The sequence below is a fragment of the Chelmon rostratus genome, chromosome 20 (assembly GCF_017976325.1).
Source record: "Chelmon rostratus isolate fCheRos1 chromosome 20, fCheRos1.pri, whole genome shotgun sequence".
In the NCBI taxonomy this organism is placed as follows: domain Eukaryota; kingdom Metazoa; phylum Chordata; class Actinopteri; order Chaetodontiformes; family Chaetodontidae; genus Chelmon; species Chelmon rostratus.
The window spans coordinates 21,936,979-21,956,600 of NC_055677.1; the positions used below are offsets into that span (position 1 = coordinate 21,936,979).

Below are 19,622 nucleotides of genomic sequence, written 5' to 3' on the forward strand. Positions count from 1 at the left end.
GAGGAGCTATTCTCCTGAATTCGAAAGAAAACTCACAATCTCAAGTGACTGACTGCATTTCAGAGAAAGACTCCAAGGCTCGGCCCACTGGGGAAAGAAACATGCCAGGCATTTTTAAACCGGGTTGATTGCTTTTCTAATGCGCCCGATGAAATTTACATTCTGAGTATTTAGCATGGTATCAGCATATGCTGCACCTAAATGGCCGAGGGATTATGGTAAGGAAGAGGGCTATTTTATCACACGCAGGTCTTTAATCACTTAGGGAAAAAACGGGACCTGAGATGATCCCTGCTACTCCCCGACAGGTTGCTCCTTTGAATGCATAATTCCACCAGCAAGGGTTGTTTAGGATCTGTTGGCCCCCTTTGTGTCTCCTCAGCATTTTGCCTGTAGAAATTTGCAACAGTCCTTAAATCTCTCTCTAGCACAGCCACTGATTTTGAATAAGTCAATTTAGCATGGCAGCAAATCATCAGATTTGCCTAATGCCTTAATACTGGAAATGCATTCAACATTGCCTCTTGAAAAAAGAAATATGAAAAAGTAATTAACCTTATCTAGCTCTAACTCTTTTTTTAATTAGGTTCAGGTCACTACTCTTTTTTTTCCTTTGTCAGTAACTGCTGGCAATCTTATTCAATTAAGCACAGTAATAATCTGTGTCTCATACACCTATGGCTGAAGAGCCAACAAAAAGGCATCCTGGACTAGAAGAACACACCTGCACTTCGCCGCCATATGTCGTGCCACAAGTGAAAAGGCTCTTTGTGACGATCAAGAGTCTGCCTCTTCACTGCCAGTCAGAGGTACACACCAGGAGAAGATGAAAGCTCCAAGACAGGCGGCAAGATCACATTATAGGCTCTCAGTCAATAGCACTCAGGCCTCTGTCGGCCAGATGAGAGTGGAATTTGGATGGAGAGCGTTTTTGAAGAGGGACGACTGGAGGTGGAGTTGAAACAAATCATTGTGGGCCTGAGAGATCCTGACTAGAAAGAAAAGACGACCTGCCAACCCTCGCCGCGACTGAAGGAGGCTGTGTGTGTTTTCTGTGTGTATTTCTACACGGCTGCACGATTGCATGTTTTGGTGGGCGGACAGAGGCACGTCCAAGCCATTCAAATAGATCCTGATGCAACTGAAGTGCACATTCAAGGGCATTGGATTATCATCCCTGTTCGGAGACAGCACCCACCAAGCATTCATCAAGCCAGACAACTGTTCAATATGATCCAATCTAATAAACCTAAACTGAAATGCCAAGCGGCTGAGAACCTGACTAAATCTGTGGTGGGGATGATCATTCCTCATTCAAACCAAAGCATTTGTACGGCATGCATACGCAGAAAAATGAAGTTATGAGTTGTTTTTGCTGTCCTAATGTTCTGGGTAGCCTCAGAAACAGTGTGAATGGTCCATGATGAACATCCCCTTGTGTGTACACTCTTGTTGAACAGCTAGTGTGTGTTGGTGCTGTGTTGAAATGCTAAAGCAGTGTCCTGTCATCCTCCTCAGGGACCTCCGGGGGCTGCTGGTGCAGAGGGCAGGCAAGGAGAGAAGGGCGCTAAGGTAACAAAATCAATTCATCCTTTGCACAGTAGAGCCGTCTCAGCAAGTCCCTCGCCCCCCCTCACCGTACCCACATTGTTCCCCGTCTTGAATTAAAAGCATAAAAACACAGAAGTAATTTAATTTCCATCATAGATTAGATGGAAATTTATGGACGCAGCCTATTTGAGTAAAACTAAGATTCACTTGTTCCTTGCATTGTGCTGTGGCTTCATTTCAAGCCCGACAAAAGGAGTAAATGCTATTTATGCATTAGCCCCCAGGTTTTCAGTTATCACGCTTCTCCTTTTTAATGAGCATCAAGGCCCAATGAAGTTCTGTGAGATGCCATTTGTTCTACACCACCACCTTCCTGGTTTTGTCAAAGTCTGTCCATATGATCTATTGCTTTGTGTGGGAATCAGTGACCATCAGCTCGTGCACGCTGAACAGAAATCACATTTACAACAAAAAGATGCCTCTCTCAGTGGATCCACTGGTTACTTTCCAGCGCACTGTAGTCCTATGAGCTGTCTATATATAATGCATGATGATCACCTTTAATGAAACATGTAAAATGTCATGGACTGCAGCTGTCCAACACTGTGGTTGTAATAGATTCAGTAAAGTCTCTCTGGCTGCCTTCTATCAGGCCTGTAATCTGTAATTACCATGTTTCCTTGAGCTCTGTCTCGTCTCTGTGCATATTGATGTATTTCAGATAACACCTGGTCAGCTGTGGCACGCTTTAATCTCCAGGCCATAATAATTTTCTCATGACCTTCAAATGAACACGTAGCAGGATGTAGCGCCACCTATTGTCGTGCCTGTGGGGGAACGGAAACACTCGATAACTCAGACTGTTGTTTACACGTTCACATTATTATTCACATTCATCCCGTCTACACGCCGCATACTGTCTCAGCATCATTTAAAGCTAAAAGCAGCCCGCAGCTGAATTCTGATGAAAATACTCTGAGATACTGAGTTTCTCCAGAAAACACCCGGCAGCAAGATACCAAGTGTTGCTGCAGAGTTTGGAAGCTGATGTACTGATAGAATTTTTTTTCTTCTACACCATTGCCAACTGTTCCAATTTATTTCATTTTTTACATTTTTATAGAGAACCAGATAGACCACTGTCACTGGCATCATCATTGAAGAAAGACTTAAAGTTTAAATGTTTCTGAAAATATCAGGCAATTATTAGAAGCTTTAATCCAAAAATCTACTTACAGTTAACTTAAATTCCCAAATTGTGCCATATTCTTCAGGCTGAGTCATGTTTTCACAATACTTGTCTGTCCACATACAGGGTGAGGCAGGCGCCGAGGGTCCAGCAGGTAAAACAGGACCGGTCGGACCCCAGGGTCCCGCAGGAAAGCCTGGTCCGGAGGGTCTGCGTGGAATCCCCGGCCCCGTCGTAAGTCAACAACGACAGCAATGATCTTTCCCTATGAAACGCTGCATTTACATTCAGCTGACATGCATGCTCGAACACAGACACACACCCGCAGTGTACACTCATAAAAAAGTACCGCTAAGGCATGATGATAGACTTCATGGAATAATCAATACATCCATTTGGCTTATACTTTAGTTTCGCTTGTTTATTCCAGCACACTTTTTTTCCCCTGTTTGGGCTATTAATCATCGTGCTGAGCACAGAAAATCAATGGCAGGCCAGAGAAAATACAGCAGGCTATAATGCTCACTACAATTGAATGGCTTTTCACAGGGTGAACAAGGGCTGCCCGGCTCCCCAGGACAAGATGGTCCACCTGGTCCCATGGTTCGTATGCACAACATCTCCCTCTCTCACTGTTTATCTATCTAGCTAGAGGACAGAGCGAGGCGAGGAGTTTCCCCTTGCTGCCAGTCTTTATTTCAGTCACATTAGACATACTCCAAACCTTCAGTCTCCACTGTACTGAACATACACAGATCAAGCTGCTATTAAATATCTCACCTGACCTGGATTTGCATATTTCCCATAAAGGTGGACAGTCCCCATAAGACATATCTGTAATACGAGGATGGTTTTCATCTTTTCTGCAGTTTTTGTCCTCAGCTTTTCCCTCTATATGCAGTAATTGGTGCTTTTCCAGCCTCTTTTGTTCCCTTTCATTCGTCCGTCTTGTCTCCTTTTCTGCTTCTCTTCCTAGCTTTTTTTCTACTCTCTCTGTGAAATTGATTTTTAACTTGTGCAATTGTTATTTAGGGTCCTCCTGGGCTTCCTGGTCTGAAAGGTGACCCCGGGTCTAAAGGCGAAAAGGTGAGTGTGGACCCTTTTCTTGTGTCTGCCTGCACGCTGGTTTCATTTCCCAGCCTCCAAATAGGCTGAAAGATAAACCTGAAAACAGTGAAAGGAGCCGTTGGACGGTGATCTTGGTTGAGACGTCAGTCAAGGCTGCTCACTCCTTCACAAAGCCTCCACGACTTTGCAGCTGATCAAAAGCAGCACGTCTTTTTGAATTTCGAAGCAGCATTAATACCAATGTAGGCTTATGTTAACATTTTGGAAACAAAATTAGTTTTTGCCACAGCTGCTGCAAGAGAAAAACTGTCTCAGGATTGAAAATGCAGCTGAATGTGATGTATCACTCCAATCTCTCTAATCTTGCTCTTTTCTTCGCTGCCACTGTCAAATTTGCCGGTGAAATATAACTACAAAGGATATTAAGACAGCACACATTGCTCCGTCTAATTTGCCTCCCACACACTGACATGATGGCTTGAGAGAGAGCGGTGTAAAAGCACACAGCCGAGGCACCGAGGCGTCGCGTGTTGTGCGCTTTTAAATGCTGTCCAATCAGGTCCCGTTCAGAGCTAACCTATTTCAGAAGCATCATCTTCGCGTTGAGATGTTCTGTTTTTGTCTGCTGCAGGAGAGACATTTCAATTACAATTGAAATGAAAACACATGCATTTGGGTTTTGTGTGTGGTCACACACACGTCACACATGTGGGACATTGCTGTTATCTTTGACTGTTCTTTTGTGTGTGCACATTTTTTCTCGTCCCCCAGGGTCACCCAGGTTTGATCGGCCTGATCGGACCCCCTGGTGAGCAAGGAGAGAAGGGAGACAGAGGTTTGCCCGGGCCCCAAGGTTCCCCCGGTGGCAAGGGCGACGGTGTAAGTAATTGATGACTCCATTCGCACGTCGGTCCTGGGGGCCACTTGCCCTCCACCTCTCGCCATTTTTTATCCCCTTTGCCGTTCCGCTGTGGCCACAGGTCTTGCCACAGTCACTCGCTGTTGATTAAAAACCACAGAAAAAGCCATTGCAGTGCAGCTGAGCCCTGCACTGCGATACACATCTCTTCACTCACTGTATCCACGGTGAGGACATGCTCTAGCTTCTGACAGACTGGATTACTCATTCATATTGCTCAAAAGATGTAAAAAAAAAAAAAGCCTCTATTAACGTGGCTTTGAGACATCTTGTTTAAACTTGTTGAACTCTCGATATTAGCAATGTAGCATCCTCAACACCTTGAACTGTACACTACAGATTCTCTGTTTACCACCTGCTTCTGTCTGATGTCTACTGGGAGAATCTAACACTCTGCATTGTGGAAAACACTGATGAGAGTTTCCTTCTGAACTGAAAGGAGGGTGAAGCTCAGGCTCAATAAAGGATTGATGACAGCCTTCATCCATTTTTAAATAAACACTGCAGAATGACTGAATGTGCTGTTCTGTCCTACTGTGGCCCTCAGCCTGCCCCAGCTTTGTGATTTAAGGTGATGAGTTGGATTAAGTATCTGGAGATTAGGCCTAATAAAATCGTAATGTCCCCTTTTGTCAAAGCACAAGAGCTTCAAAAAGTTTTCACTCAGTTTACCATTTCTATTTCCAGGCCTAGAAATGGGCCTCATGTTGTCTGGCTTCATTTCCTGACAAAATTGAGCCTTAAGATTGTGAATTGCTGGCTTCAAAGAAACAGCACCCCAGCAGTGCAGCGTTTGGTCTTCTCTCGATGGCTAAAGTAAAGACTTTGTCTGTCTCACTTCATAAAAATCTCCATAATTCCTTGTGAAAGCGTCTTCCCATTATGCATCTGTTCAGCTCATAAACTAAATATTCATTCCATGTTTCTGGTCCTTTGCCATTATATTATAGCTTTTTCATTTCACTCATTACTCAAGCCTCACAATAATACTTTTCTCTCCAATCGTTCTTTAATACATATCTGCTTTCATCTCATCTTATCACAGGGTATCGCCGGAGCCTCCGGTCCTCTCGGTCCCCCAGGTCCTCCCGGTCTGCCTGTAAGTCCTCCACTGATTCAGTCTTTCATTTGGATTCTACGCTGATGATAGAATGACTTTGCTAAATTGCTGTGCTTATGTCCTGTCTCATTCAGGGTCCGCAAGGCCCCAAGGGATCCAAGGGTTCAAGTGTGAGTACTATCGGTGTGTTTTAAGGCATATTATCACCGTGTGTATGTTAGAGGCCTCTTGGATAATATGTCTCTCTTCTTGTATCTATTCCAGGGTCCCGCTGGTCCAAAGGGAGACACTGGTACAGTTGGTCCTCCTGGTCCTCCTGTGAGTATTTAAGACCGTGATTCTTGCCTGTTTTTCCAATCAGTGATAGAACTGTAGTATTGTGCAACATCTAAGGTCAGGAATCAAAACCAGTTTGTCCCACCGCACCCTACAGGGCCCACCAGGTGAAGTAATCCAGCCCCTGCCCATCCAGTCACCCAAGAAGACCAAGCGCTCCAGTGACATGCAGTCGGACGCCGCCATCATGGACTACGGCGAGGGCATGGAGGACATCTTCGGCTCACTCAACAACCTCAAACAGGACATCGAGCGCATGAAGTACCCCATGGGCACGCAAAACAACCCGGCCAGGACATGCAAAGACCTGCAGCTCTGCCACCCAGAGTTCCCCGATGGTAAGCCCGGTCAAATCACAGGCGTTAATCTCAAAAGTAAAGAGCTGATCTGGAAGCACGTCTGTCTCATCACTGTAAATCACAAATCTGTGTCTCTCTCCAGCCTCTCTCTTTTTCTTTTTGGTCAAGGCGCCTGTTTTTCTTACAAACTGAAACAAATAACAGAACATTTCCAAGACAAAATTGCCCTCATCAGTGTTTGAACTTTTTTCCTTTGCTATCGTTTGGTCGGCCTGTTTTGGTAAATATGTGCCCACTGTTTGCAGTTTAATGAAGTTATTCTGGGCCCTCGCTTTCCTCAGTGCTATTAGAGTCTATCAACATGCAAAGTGAGGCAATAAGAATAAAAAGTTGTCGTTTACAGCAGGATGGACTGTTTCAGGTTCATCAGTCCTCAATTTACTTCTGTTGAGGAAAAACATTTAGTCAAAATTGCTGCGCATAAATTATACCTTGCTTGAGGCATAGTGATAATATTTTATATAGCTGTGTATAAGCCACGAAAATAAGCAGTGAGCTACTCTGGAGCAGGATTTCACATAGGATCAAGGAATACAGCACACTTCATTTTTGAAAAGGAGCTTTGAGCCGTTTTCTGTGGACGCTGTTAGAACGGGATGTTTGAGTGTGCTTGGTTCTCCTCAGGCGAGTACTGGATTGATCCGAACCAAGGCTGCTCTGGGGATTCTTTTAAAGTCTACTGTAACTTCACCGCTGGGGGCGAAACCTGCATCTATCCAGATAAGAAGTCTAATGGAGTAAGTGACTTTGGATTTGTACCCGTGAGATTCATAACCGCCTGTTTCTAATCACCGTTTCTCATCGGATATTAAGCCATCATGTTCAACCAACACATCAGCAAACAGCTCGGCACCACCTGACGTTGTCAAAAGAAGCCATTCGATTTGCTTCAGGGTGAAACTTTTAGCAACTAAATATTCAGTTTTGTGCAAACAGCTCTAAAACCACCAAAAGGCAAATACCATGGAATGATCTGACTCTACCAAGTTTGTGAAAACAATATTTCAGAGATATTGAAATAACAAACAGGTTTATCTTCTGTTGCCAGATAATAAACTTTGATGCCACCCTAGAGGCTGTGCTTTATACAGCAAGAATCCTTTTTTGTTTGTTTGCTGCATGATTCATGACAAGAAGGAATGCCCATGATAATGTCTGCCATTAATGTGCTCTGTCTGGTGTTGTTTCCTGCAGGTCAGAATATCTTCATGGCCCAAAGAAGTCCCGGGGTCATGGTTCAGTGAATTCAAACGTGGTAAAATAGTAAGTCTGCAGTGCTTTACTCAAAGGATTGCTCCACTTCTTCTGTTTTCCCTCGTTCTCACACACACCTGTTCAGGAGCTCCAGCCGCCGATAACCTCAAATTGCAGCACCAGCCATGGGATTGCGAGGGAGTGACCCCAAGTTGCTCCCATAAAGAAATCCCAAAGTGCCTGATGGTTTCAGTGTTCACATTTTAGGCAAAGCCCCAGCAGAGAGAATTCAGAGTGCAAGATACACGCTTTCATCGTGAACACGATCGGCTTTTAGTTAAAAATATTCTCCTTCCCTTTGAACTCGTGCCTCATTTTCATTGTCAGAACATTGCAATTCTTAGACTGCAGCAAACACAGAACAGAGCATCAATAAAACATTACAGAGGATTCAGGCAGAATGCCTCAAAGCTTAGTATTCCAGTAGTCCCCGCTCTGCCCCCGAACAGTTAAAAACTGTCTCCGTAAACATCAGATGCTGTTTTCTTGTACTCGGAAATGAAAGAAGCAAGTTTGTCCTGCTCCATCAAACCGGTGTCATGCGTATGTGTTTCCACTGTGTGCGGCTCTGTGGGATTGAACGTACAGTACGTCTGGTAACGAACTGAGGGCTCCTTCAATGCTCACGTTCAGACGAGGTTCACACAAAGTTAATGTTAATCAGGGTCCTGTGTGTCCTGAAACCTCTTATCTCTGTACATTCAAGTTTTCTAAGAGAGTCAGAAAGGGTCATAGAGTCGACAAACACATGCAAATATAAAGTACTGTACATGTGGTATTTCATTCTCACACACAATGATGAATGGATCTGATTATCATGCCTCGGGGTTTTTGCACATCAGAAGCTTTAATGATTTTGCGAGGATTCCAACTTTCTTGGTTTTGTCTCATTTACTCGTGCTTGTGTTTACATGGAGCCACAAAACGCCAACACCCAACAGAATTGAAGTGAAGCTAAAGATACAGATTTAGTGCAGTAATTGGATCGTGTTGGAATTGAAGCACTGGCAGGCGTCAGTGTAGAAAGCCTTGTGTGGCTGTGGAACGGTGCTCTCTTCAGGTTTGGGGATGTCGACGTGGACCTTGAATCCGTCTGAGCAGAAGTCAGTCAGGCAGGGGGGCTTTTAGGTGACGTAACACGTCCTCTAATGGCCATATTCAAACTCCTCAGCAGTTATTTGGATGAAAGTCCTGCGGCTCCATTCAGTAATGGTACAAGCAATCGTGATGGAGCAACTGGTGGTAATGTTAACTATTAGGCAGTGGCCTTGTAAGAGCTGTTCTGTGAACTAGATGGGTTCAGAGACAGCAGTGGTTACTGCATATCAGCTGGAAAACTTCTGGCTAATTGATCTTTTTATATGAGCCAGCTCTGTTCTGTTCTTGTTTAGAGCTTGTTGACATGTAGAACATGTTAAACGAGCTCTGGTTATTATTTAGCTTGAGTGGAAAATGTTTTGTTAGTTTTATTCTTTTGTTATGTATGACTGTTCCTTCATATTTGAACATTTGTCTTTCATATTCATACTTATATTTCTTTTGCTTTTTATAAAGTACACATAAATCAGACTGGTAAGTGAGAATGCAGACTCTTGCTTGTGTTTTCATTTTGAGCTCTCTTTCTCTCTGTTTGCCCTCCAACAGCTTTCCTATGTTGACGCAGAAGGAAACTCAATAAACATGGTGCAGATGACCTTCCTCAGACTACTGACGGCCTCGGCCAGGCAGAACTTCACCTACAGCTGCCACCAGTCTGTGGCGTGGCACGACGCCACCGGCGACAGCTATGACAAGGCGCTGCGCTTCCTGGGCGCCAACGACGAGGAGATGTCCTACGACAACAACCCTTACATCAAGGCCCTCTCAGACGGCTGTGCGGTAAGCCCTGTCCTGTTGGTCTAAAAGAGCTGAAGTCCAAGAGTTCAGTCTGTCACTGGCATCAGTCAAAATGGCGGCGTTTTGGTGCAAATAGCGTGTGAGCTGTTGTGTTGGCCCTCAAATTGCTCTGTCAAGCTAGGCTTTTTGGATGAGTTATGCCAAAACCCTGATTCCAATAAAGTTGGGACGCAGTGTAAAATAAGTAAAAACAGAATACAATCATTTGCAAATGGACTGTTTAATGACAACAGTGACAACAGGTTTGAAACCTGCTGCTGCATCAAATTCAGAATAATCATAAATTAACAAAAGTCAATGAAGCTGATGAGATGAAACAGAAATACAGTATTTAGTCTTTGTCCTGTCTTTGATTGAGTATACGTCAGAAAGGATTAGCAAATGATCACATTGTGTTTTCTGTGTGTTTTACACAGCGTCCCGTCTTGTTTGGAATCAGGGATGTAGCTAGCTGCGGCTGCTAAGAAACAAACCCATTAAGAGGTTATTTCCCTGCAAAAATCAAGCGTGATTTCCGACACATTTACTCCTGCGCTGTTTCATATAAAAGCCAAAGAAGTGCCAAGCTTTGAATGGTTTTAATCAGTTTCTCATCCATTTGGCACTTGCTGAACAGAACTATTACTCCTATGAAATCACATTAGTAGTGAAACTAGGCAGAGTGAAAAGCTATGGTTGTCACTGATGGCTGTGAAAACTCATCTCAGACACACATTAGTGAAGTTTTCCCACCGGCCCGGTGATGAGCTCGCGGTAAAAGGTTTCGAGCGGTGAGAAGTGGGACAGAATGTGTGTGTTTTTCTGGGATTCGCTTGTCTAACCCTCTGCGTCTCTCTTGTTGCAGACGAGGAAGGGCTATGGAAAGACTGTGATGGAGATTAATACTCCCAAAATCGATCAGGTTCCAATCATCGACGTCATGTTGACTGACTTTGGGGACCCGAACCAGAAGTTTGGGTTTGAAGTTGGGCCCGTCTGCTTCCTTGGCTAAATAAAAACGGAAAAGAAAAAAAAGGACTTGATGGGGCCAGCAAAGAAAGTCAAGTTGAGACGTTTTGGGTACCACCAAACCCCATTTCTAGCCCCCCACCCTTTTCTATGCCACATGCAAGTTTTGAATAAAAGATGGTGTAGCAAACATGTCTTTCCATGTATGTACGTGTAACCCAGGAAAATACTTGTTGCCCTTGTAGGGCTCGAACCACATGACTTAACCACGTTATGGAGCAAAGGTGAAGGACATTTGAACGCGTGGCAGAGGAGGGTGAATCGGAGGTAACCAGGAGAGGGGGTCAGGCGACACGAGGGGACACAGACCTCCTCCCTGGACTCTCCAGGTGCTGTATGAAAACGACTACAATGGTGCTTGTTCAAAAAACACAAAAAGTATAAAGAGGTGCTAAGAAAGAAGGTGTATTTTGATAATTATATAAAAAACTGTAATTATTATTTTGTACAATACTGTTATTTCTGAATCCACTTTCAAAACTTGCATGTGTATCAGATTCTGCTTCCGGCTCTTTAATTTCAATGTTGGTTAGATATGCAGTGTAAGTTAAAGACACCATTCAATCAAATAAATTTATAATTCTGGATTTTTTTTGTTGTTGTTGAACACATACTGTGTACCTGTCATGAAGCAAATAAAGTGAGCATTCAAACAATTCTCTATTGCTAAATTAGACTGTATGCCCTTTGTATATATTGACAGTCCAAAGCTTGAGGTTATTTGCTGTTTTGCCCTTGTGACCGTAGGTGAAACAACTGGAAGTATCAAACCAGCATGAATACGTCAACATCTCCCACTAATGTTGTGATCCTGTGCTAGTAGGAAGCAATCATGGCATTCATTTTTCCTTTATTTAATTCTATTTGTTGTTTTTTTTCTGTTTTGTTTCCTGACAGGCTTTTTATTTTGGTTGTATACCTCAAACTTTCTTGATAACCTGTAAGATGCAAGGATGTTATGCCCTGTATATACCTTGGTTAAGCAATTAAGTTTATATATTTTGGGTGGGGATTTTTTTAAGAGAGAAATACGGTAACTGTTAGACATCCACTGTTCAACTCCTTCTGTGAATGCAATGAGAAGCCCTTTAGGTGACCCATTTTTGTAACTAAAATGAGAATATGTTTTAATGTGCTTTTTATAGTTCATTTAAATATTAAAAACTGGATTCTAAACAACAGTGAGCTGAATGTCTCGATGGTTTGTGTAAAATGACTTTGGAATAGATCTGTGAATGTCAAATGCTTTAAATCAAGGATATGTTAATTCGACTAAGACTCTGGGCTGGTGCAATTCCATCTCTCTTGAAACCAATAAAATACCATCTTACAATAATTACATGAATGGAAACGTGAATAAAATGTCTCCTCTGTTTGTCATGGGAAGAATGAAAAAATATATTTGCTGCTTATTTCCATGCGCCTCTAAGACGGAGGCAGTATTTCACCATGTATCTGAGCCTAATCAGTGTTTGACTTTTCAAGGCTCACAAACAAGAAGAACACTTCAAGCCTCATAATACGCAACCGATGCAAAGGCTGCAAAAGAGTGAGGAGAGACTAGTACAGAATTATTAGCTGCTTGTTCTAAAGTAAACTGTGTTCTAGAGCAAGCCTGAATTGGTTTTGTTTGGCTTTGTGGGGGAGAAGAGGTTGTTGTCTCCAGCAGAGCACAGGAATGGAGATGTGAGCTGCAGTCCGTACATACAGATGTGATCACATCTCTCACATCTGGACAGTGAGCTTAGTAAAAAGGAATGGAAAAATGGCAGCTAGCCTGGCTGGGTAACTGGGTAAAATCTGCCTACAAGCACCTCTAAAGCTCACTGACTAACCCGTTACATCCTGTTTGTTGACCTCGAAGGAAAGCTGTCGCAACACTGCATCTTTACAGGAGGCTCTGCAGGTTTCTTGGCTCTTTCCACGTTTAGTGGTGGTCAGTCCTTCGAAGCGACGCAGGCCGTCCCCAACATTACTTTCTATCATGGCTCAGGGGAACGAACTACTAATCGCGCCTGCATGTGGACATCTGGTTGAGACAATGTGCACAATCCCTTGGCTAGAGACGGGGAACGTTTCAGTCTTCATGTTGATCTGCAGCTTCTTGTTTAGTGCAGACACTAGCAGTGTCATTCTTTTCATCGAATTCTCAGCAGGAAAGCCAATAAGCGCATTTCCAGAATGACAAACTACTCCTTTAAGTTTTTATTTCTCCCCCTTTATCTTAAAGCCGTAATTGAATTCATCCTCAAAGTGTCCGCAGTGTTTCTAATTAGAATGCTGTTACAGTTGTGCAAGTTGTTTCAGCCAGATCACTGCAATCCTGCTACTCCTCTGCCTGAAATTCAGAGGGGAAAAAAACAGACCTAATTAGTATTCAGCCCTCCTGAGCCTCCTTGAAATAAATGTTAGCGATGGCCTGTGTCACTTCAAAGCATTGACCACCGCTGAACCTTTTATTTTCTTCTCGAAGAGTGCAAAAGAAATCCACATAATAACAACTGACAAGTCTGTGCTGAGCTGCAAAAGAAATGGACTTTGTATTCTCTTTTTATCTTACTTTCTTCGGAGGGTGGGTGAGGGGGGGTCTTTGTAGAGACGCGACCAAAGAGAATACTCATGTGGAACCGCACACGCGAGAAAAACAATCAAGAAATGCTCCCCCGTAGCTTCAGAGGAGAATTCAGCTGCACACTCATGTTCCTTTCAACTTGCTTTTGAGTCCTTTAACAAATACCCTGTTTGTCTCTGGAGATTCTTCTTTTTACATATTCAAGACGCACCGTTCATTTAAATGAAGTAATCAAACTTCTTTGAGTTGTTGTGGATGAGCATAGTAATAATCTCCTACATTATCATATAAATGTCAGTTTTGCTATTCTCAACCACTGATTGACAAAACACAGTAGTTAAAGTGCGTTCACTTCCTGAGAGCCCACGTTTGCTTTTGTAAACGGCCGTGTGGTGGGAAAACCCTGTGGCTCGCAGGAAGTAGTGTGTTTACCATTCTGGACCTTTGGAAATAAAGAGAAAACAAGAAAATGCCAGCGCACCTGACAAAAGAAACACATTCTTTATTAACAGGAAATCAGTGGGAGAATCAGCAAACTAGCACAGCACTGTTTGACTAACCGATGACGGCTGAGAAGAGTGTTGCAGAAATAGTCTGTTGGTAACAAAGAGAAGGTATGCCACTTGAAAGATGGAACATTAAAATGTCAAGTGGCAGGAAACCCACTTTAAAAGCCCATCTGAAGAGATTTCTTCTGTCTGCCCTGAACTCTCTACAGTGTCTCCAGCCCTCTGTCTTACATGTAATATCCTTCTCTAAGTCTTGTCCCATTAGTCCCTCAGTGGCTTCCATCCAGAGCACAGTGACCGAGTAGCCTGTCGAGGCCACCGTATGCTCTCCTACACCAGCGAACCTCAGCGGTATCCACCCGTAGGTAAGACTTCTTCTTTGCAGACTGGGTGATGGCCGGACTTTCAAGTAGTAAAAATAAATATTGAAGCCGAATCAGCCTGTTAGTTGAAAATTTTCATGTTGCAACTCTAATTAACTGGAAAATGCACTCAAACCTCTGCCAAGGAGGCAGTCAGTGCTCAAAGCAAAACCCACAGTTCAACTACCAATGAGTGAGTCCACATCTCAGCAAAAACTGCTCTGTAGGATCCCGTCAGGCACCGCTAAAATAATATAGCTTTGTGTGCATTTATAAGAGAACTGAAGCAAACTTTTAAAAGTACTGCAAAAGTAACTTTCCCTAGTAACTGATTACTTTTATATGCAGTAATTAATAGAGTAATTCAATTAGCATCCATCCATCCATCCATTTTCTTCACAGGGGCAGCAGTCTAAGCAGGGAAGCCCAGACTGCCCCTCCCCAGACACTTCCTCCAGCTCTTCCGGGGGGACCCCGAGGCGTTCCCAAGCCAGCCGAGCGACATAGTCCCTCCAGCATGTCCTGGGTCTTCCCCAGGGCCTCTTCCCGGTTGGGCATGCCCGGAACACCCTCCCAGGAAGGCGTCCAGGAGGCATCCGATATAGATGCCTGAGCCACCTCAGCTGGCTCCTCTCGACGTGGAGGAGCAGCGGCTCTACTCTGGGCTCCTCCCGAGTGACAGAGCTCCTCACCCTATCTCTAAGGGAGCCCCCCGCCACCCTGCGGAGGAAACTCATTTCAGCCGCTTGTATCCAAGATCTCATTCTTTCGGTGACCTAAAGTTCATGACCATAGGTGAGGATAGGAACGTAGATTCAATTAGCTTGGAGAATAAATGCAACTGATTACTAATCTTCTGTAACTTCTTCTGTAACACAACACTGCTAATAGACAAACTTTGCAATTCTTTAACAGCTCCAGAGCTGCCTCCCATAGTCCGGTCAGTTTTCAGCCCGGAAGCCGGGTGCCAATTCTGTAAAACGGGTGAACTAGGAAACTGCAGACCTTTTGGATCATTGCTAGAGTCAGGAGGCTAATCAACAATCACTCTGAGGACGGCCTGGACCTCCTTCATTGGTCAGTAACGTTGGTTGCGTTCATTTTCTGAATGAATTAATATTCTGAAGGCTGGACAGGAAGCTTTAGCGCGCCGGATGAGGTCCAGGGGCCGCCAGCTGAGTGCCATTGTCTGACACACTTGCAATCTGCAACCTCACTGCTAGATGGCACTAAATCCTACACACTGCTCCTTTACAACTGCAACACTTCTCAAAGATTTAAAACGCTTGCACTGACCTTATCAAGCTCTTTTCCATTGACTGTAACCAGTGACCGTTTGTTTTAGTTGAGTGTGCGTAATTACGAGGCCATCATTCCCATGAACCATTTATTCCTCAGCAACACTCCCAGTTCCCCCAACATAGATGAGAGAAAAACCATTTGCGGCAGTCCAAAGTGCACCTCAATTCCTCTGCATGAGAGGATGTGAGGAGATTACGCAGCACCCCTGGGACCACGCAGGGACCTGACAGTCGCTGTGGCCTTTAAGTGAAGCTAAAATACTCATCTGAGACAAGAGAGCAGCTGTACTCCATTTGGACCCAGCAAGGAGCGATCGCACTCACCTCACATCACCTTGAGGCATAGCAGGAGGCCTTTTTCTAGCGTCTCAGGTCAAACTGGTTTTTCAAATGGTCAAAATGTGGCTGACAGCGGGACACGAGAGTGGGGATCAAAACCAATTTGATCATGTTTTAGCAGTCCTCGTCACGTGGCCTCATCATGTGGGGGTCATGAATGTCTGAGCAACATTTTATGGCATCCATCTGTTGAGGTTTTTTAGTTGGGGAGCAACCAAATGGCTGACATTGCCTATACTGGAGTCATGCCACAGGTAGTTGAAGAGATACTGCTAAAAAACAAAGCACACACATTTTCCTATGCAGAATTCCTCTGATTTCAACACAAAGATTTTTAGTTTTCCAAGGTTTGCATGTATGGGTCCATTAACTCTGTCTATGCATCTTACTTTTTGGGTAGACACACACAGAGAGAGGGAATAATTTCAGAGCTCTTTGTTGAGCCTGTGTGGGTGCTTTTGCTGCCACAAACAGGTTAATAATTTACATTCTGCAGCAAGAAGATTTTCTGGGACTTTTATGTCTTTTCTTTCAGCTCTAATATTTGCAGCGGGCTATGTTTCCATTGGTGAGATCACTAACTGATAGCTGAAAAATCAGCTTTCTGTCGCCTCCTGCCAACTACATAATGACTCAAACTGCATTTGTCTATGATATTATTAGCATTTCAGTATTTTAATGTCACCTGTGCAAGAGGCCATTGTGGCCATTTACAATTTGTGTTAAAGAGTGGCTGAAAAAAGACCTAAACATCCCCAGCAAACACACACAGCCCGCAGCGCTTAATGTTTGATGGCTTTCTGAGTCGCACCAGGAAAGTATATTAGAAAATTAATTAAATGTTTTGTATTAGTCAATTATCATAATTTCATTTTCGAGTAGAACAAGAAGAATGTTCTTAATGCTGTTCCACAAATAAATGCAGTTGAAAGGGCTTTAATTGAACTCAGTTTGAAGAGTCAGAACAGTCACAGTGGTGAGCGCTGATTGGTCAGCGGCAGCAGTGGCTCCTCTGGTTCAAGTCGGGTAAACCAGCAGAGCTTTAATGCAAACTCCATTCTCTAGTGGCAAACTGGACCAATGTTAAATTGCAATGCTGATGCAAATGACTTCTGTCTTTCTCTAACATAGGTGGATTTTAACTCCTCTAATGGACCCCTAATGTTGCCTAAAACACCCCAACCCTCCACCCCTGCCTCCATCTCCCAAAAAATACAAAATAAAACTAAAATTGATGAACAGTATGCCTTTCCCTGTACCAAATTTCAAATCACCCTTATGTCCTTCACAGACCGATTCCAGCTCCAGAACATACAGCAGGGAGCATCTCTACATGACAAATGGGACGGCGCCACATGTAAACTTCCTTTTTACTATTCCTGTATGACCCACGAATTCAAAGCAAGGCATTAAACATGCAGGCGGAGTGCTCCATCAGCACAAATACGGGTCGAGTGGCAGTCATTCGAGAGCAGGATCCTGGCTCCCGGCTCCGCACAGTCCTCAGAAAGGAACTGGGTAAATCAGCAGGGAAACCCAGGAAAAGGATCTCCAGCCACCCCATCGCCATCACATCCATTCTTAGTAAACTTTGTGTATGGCTGCGTTGTGCTCTAAGCTATTTTTGTGACGTGGTTAATAAGCAGCCCCAGCAGCTTGATGTTCGTGTATTCTCTATAGAAGAGATGAAGGGGTTGATCAGCTACTGTGGGGAGCCAGAGAGCTCAAATTGCGTTCATAACAACTGACAATTACATGTGTATGTGTCAGTGCCACACACTGCATCTGGAACTGCTGCTGTCCTGGGTCTGTCAATACGATCAGTACAGAGTCATGTGAGAGCAGGGCTCCAATCAGGCGACTGCAATGCAGATCTTGCGGCTATTTATTTACCTTTATGAGAAAACCTTTTAAAGATTCCAAACGAGTGCCAAACTCCTGCTGAAAGAAGGCAGAAATGCGAGATAGACACCCAAAACACTGTTATTGTCACCTGAACCTGCTCATAACATTCTAAGGACATCAGGAGAACAGGCCAAACACAAACGCTGAGATTTTCTAGGGTTTGAGTGGATGTGCTTTGTTCCAAGAACAGTTTCCCCCTCAGTAAATCAGCTGCCGGATATGCAGTGAGGTGAGTGTTTGATTCAAGTGGAAAAAAATATTTGACTTCAAACACCGTAAAGCTTCAGCTTAACACAAATGGAACGTGAAAAAGTCAACATGCCAGTGATATAATGTCTGTGAGCTACACCTTGTCACATTGCCCCTGTTTCTCACCCCAAATCAGCTGCTTTCGTAGTGTTGGTTTTGTGTCGTCTCTGGATGTTTCAAATGCGTTTTACGAAGGTGTGACTTTTCACCGATGCCATGTATTGTCCTGGGCTTATAATGATGCTGCATGACTCGTAGTCTTTATGGAGTCTCACAATGTGTGTAGCAGAGAGTAGGAAACAAGTAATGTAGAAATTACTCTAAAATGTGAGTTGTGGAAGACTAAACGTCTTTGCAGGCGGCCCTTTTGGTGGGTTCTGATCTGACGGCTGATTTTATTTTGCTCTGTTGTTCTTTGTGCCTCTTAGTTTGAGCACTCCTAAAGGGACTGTAGGGACAGCAGTCATTAAAGGAATAGTTTGATATTTCGGGAAACGGGTTTATTTGCTGTCTTGATGAGTGTTAGATGAGGAGATCACAATGGGAACTGCAAGTGGGATTGCAGTTTGAAAAAGATAATAAAAAACAAAGCCCACCAGCTTCTCGAAAGCTCACATGTTGTATCTCCTCAGTTTAATCTGTATAAAAACCAAAGCGGGTACGACAACGCAGCGGCTTTACCAGGAGGATGGCTGGACTCTTTTCAGAAGAAAGCAATACTTGTTATTAGACAATAAAAGTTCCCTGATTGTTAATCACTGGTATCATCTCTTCCTGCAGCACATCATGTACTAATATCAATATCCCGGTCCCTGCAGTGGTAATCATGTGACAGGTAGTGACTGGACTCCCTCCTTGGAGGAAAATCTCATTAAAGATTTAGTGGACAAAATGACACTCCAGTGGTAGCCCTGAACTGGTACCTGGTGTATACGGTCTTGTTCTATGTTTGCCTTTCAAAATCCTCAAGCGTACTTCAAGGCCGTGCGTAAAAGGAGAGATAAAGAAGCGGAGGGAGTGATCAGAGAGGCGCACCAAGTGATTGTGAACAAGCCCTAAGGCACATGCCAAGGCTCCCCTCGTTAAAAAACCGGAGAGACCGTCAACAGGCGGTCCGCTGGGACCCATAACAAAGCTCACCACATGCAATGCTTCAAAGACGCGCTCTCATTTGAATAAGTTCAGATGAGCCCCGCTCTGCACTCTCCCATCCTGTGCACGAGGCACCGTAACCGTGCGTGGCAATGAATCCCGAACAGGACAACAGGCACCCTGACCTCCCTACCAATAAATCCTGGTGCACATCCCGGGAGGCAGTGAGCCGGCGCGCTCTTAAATAGCAGGTAAGGGACAAGCGTGAAGATTGTGTTTACCAGCCAAGGACAAGGGAGGCAAATCTCACAGGGCGGGGAAAGACACTGCAGAATAGGTCTTGGCAGCACCTGTTAAAACATTTAGCAGCGAGACTTTTCAAAGGCCACTTCTTTACTTGAAAGGGTGAGAGTAGATCTCAAGAAAATGAAAGCAGAGGAGGATGAAGGGGCGATGGGAGGAGGTCTCCACGTTCATCTTTAATGAATTATGTTGGAATAAAGATTAAGTGAGACGGCATCTTGCTAAAACAACAGCTTAAATTCATCCCCTTAATAATTCAATGAGACTGTTTTGGTTCAGCTGACACCTGCCTTGTGTGGGTGTGTTGGAGGCAAACGACGTTGAGGGAAGGATGTTGTGGACTTTGAAGC

At 44.0% G+C, this 19,622-nt stretch overlaps 1 protein-coding gene across 1 annotated transcript in view; it reads left to right on the top strand.

Moving 5' to 3' along the window:
* Positions 1-11,944, top strand: part of col11a1a (collagen, type XI, alpha 1a) — a 79,692-nt gene extending 67,748 nt beyond the window's left edge. Inside the window, exons 55-67 of the mRNA XM_041961059.1 lie at positions 1,519-1,572; positions 2,867-2,974; positions 3,290-3,343; positions 3,773-3,826; positions 4,580-4,687; positions 5,773-5,826; positions 5,922-5,957; positions 6,052-6,105; positions 6,221-6,461; positions 7,107-7,219; positions 7,677-7,745; positions 9,381-9,614; positions 10,477-11,944. Coding sequence (XP_041816993.1) covers positions 1,519-1,572; positions 2,867-2,974; positions 3,290-3,343; positions 3,773-3,826; positions 4,580-4,687; positions 5,773-5,826; positions 5,922-5,957; positions 6,052-6,105; positions 6,221-6,461; positions 7,107-7,219; positions 7,677-7,745; positions 9,381-9,614; positions 10,477-10,623 — 1,326 coding nt within the window. The 3' untranslated portion in view covers positions 10,624-11,944. The remainder of the gene's footprint in view (positions 1-1,518; positions 1,573-2,866; positions 2,975-3,289; positions 3,344-3,772; positions 3,827-4,579; positions 4,688-5,772; positions 5,827-5,921; positions 5,958-6,051; positions 6,106-6,220; positions 6,462-7,106; positions 7,220-7,676; positions 7,746-9,380; positions 9,615-10,476) is intronic.
* The last annotated feature ends 7,678 nt before the right edge of the window (positions 11,945-19,622 follow it).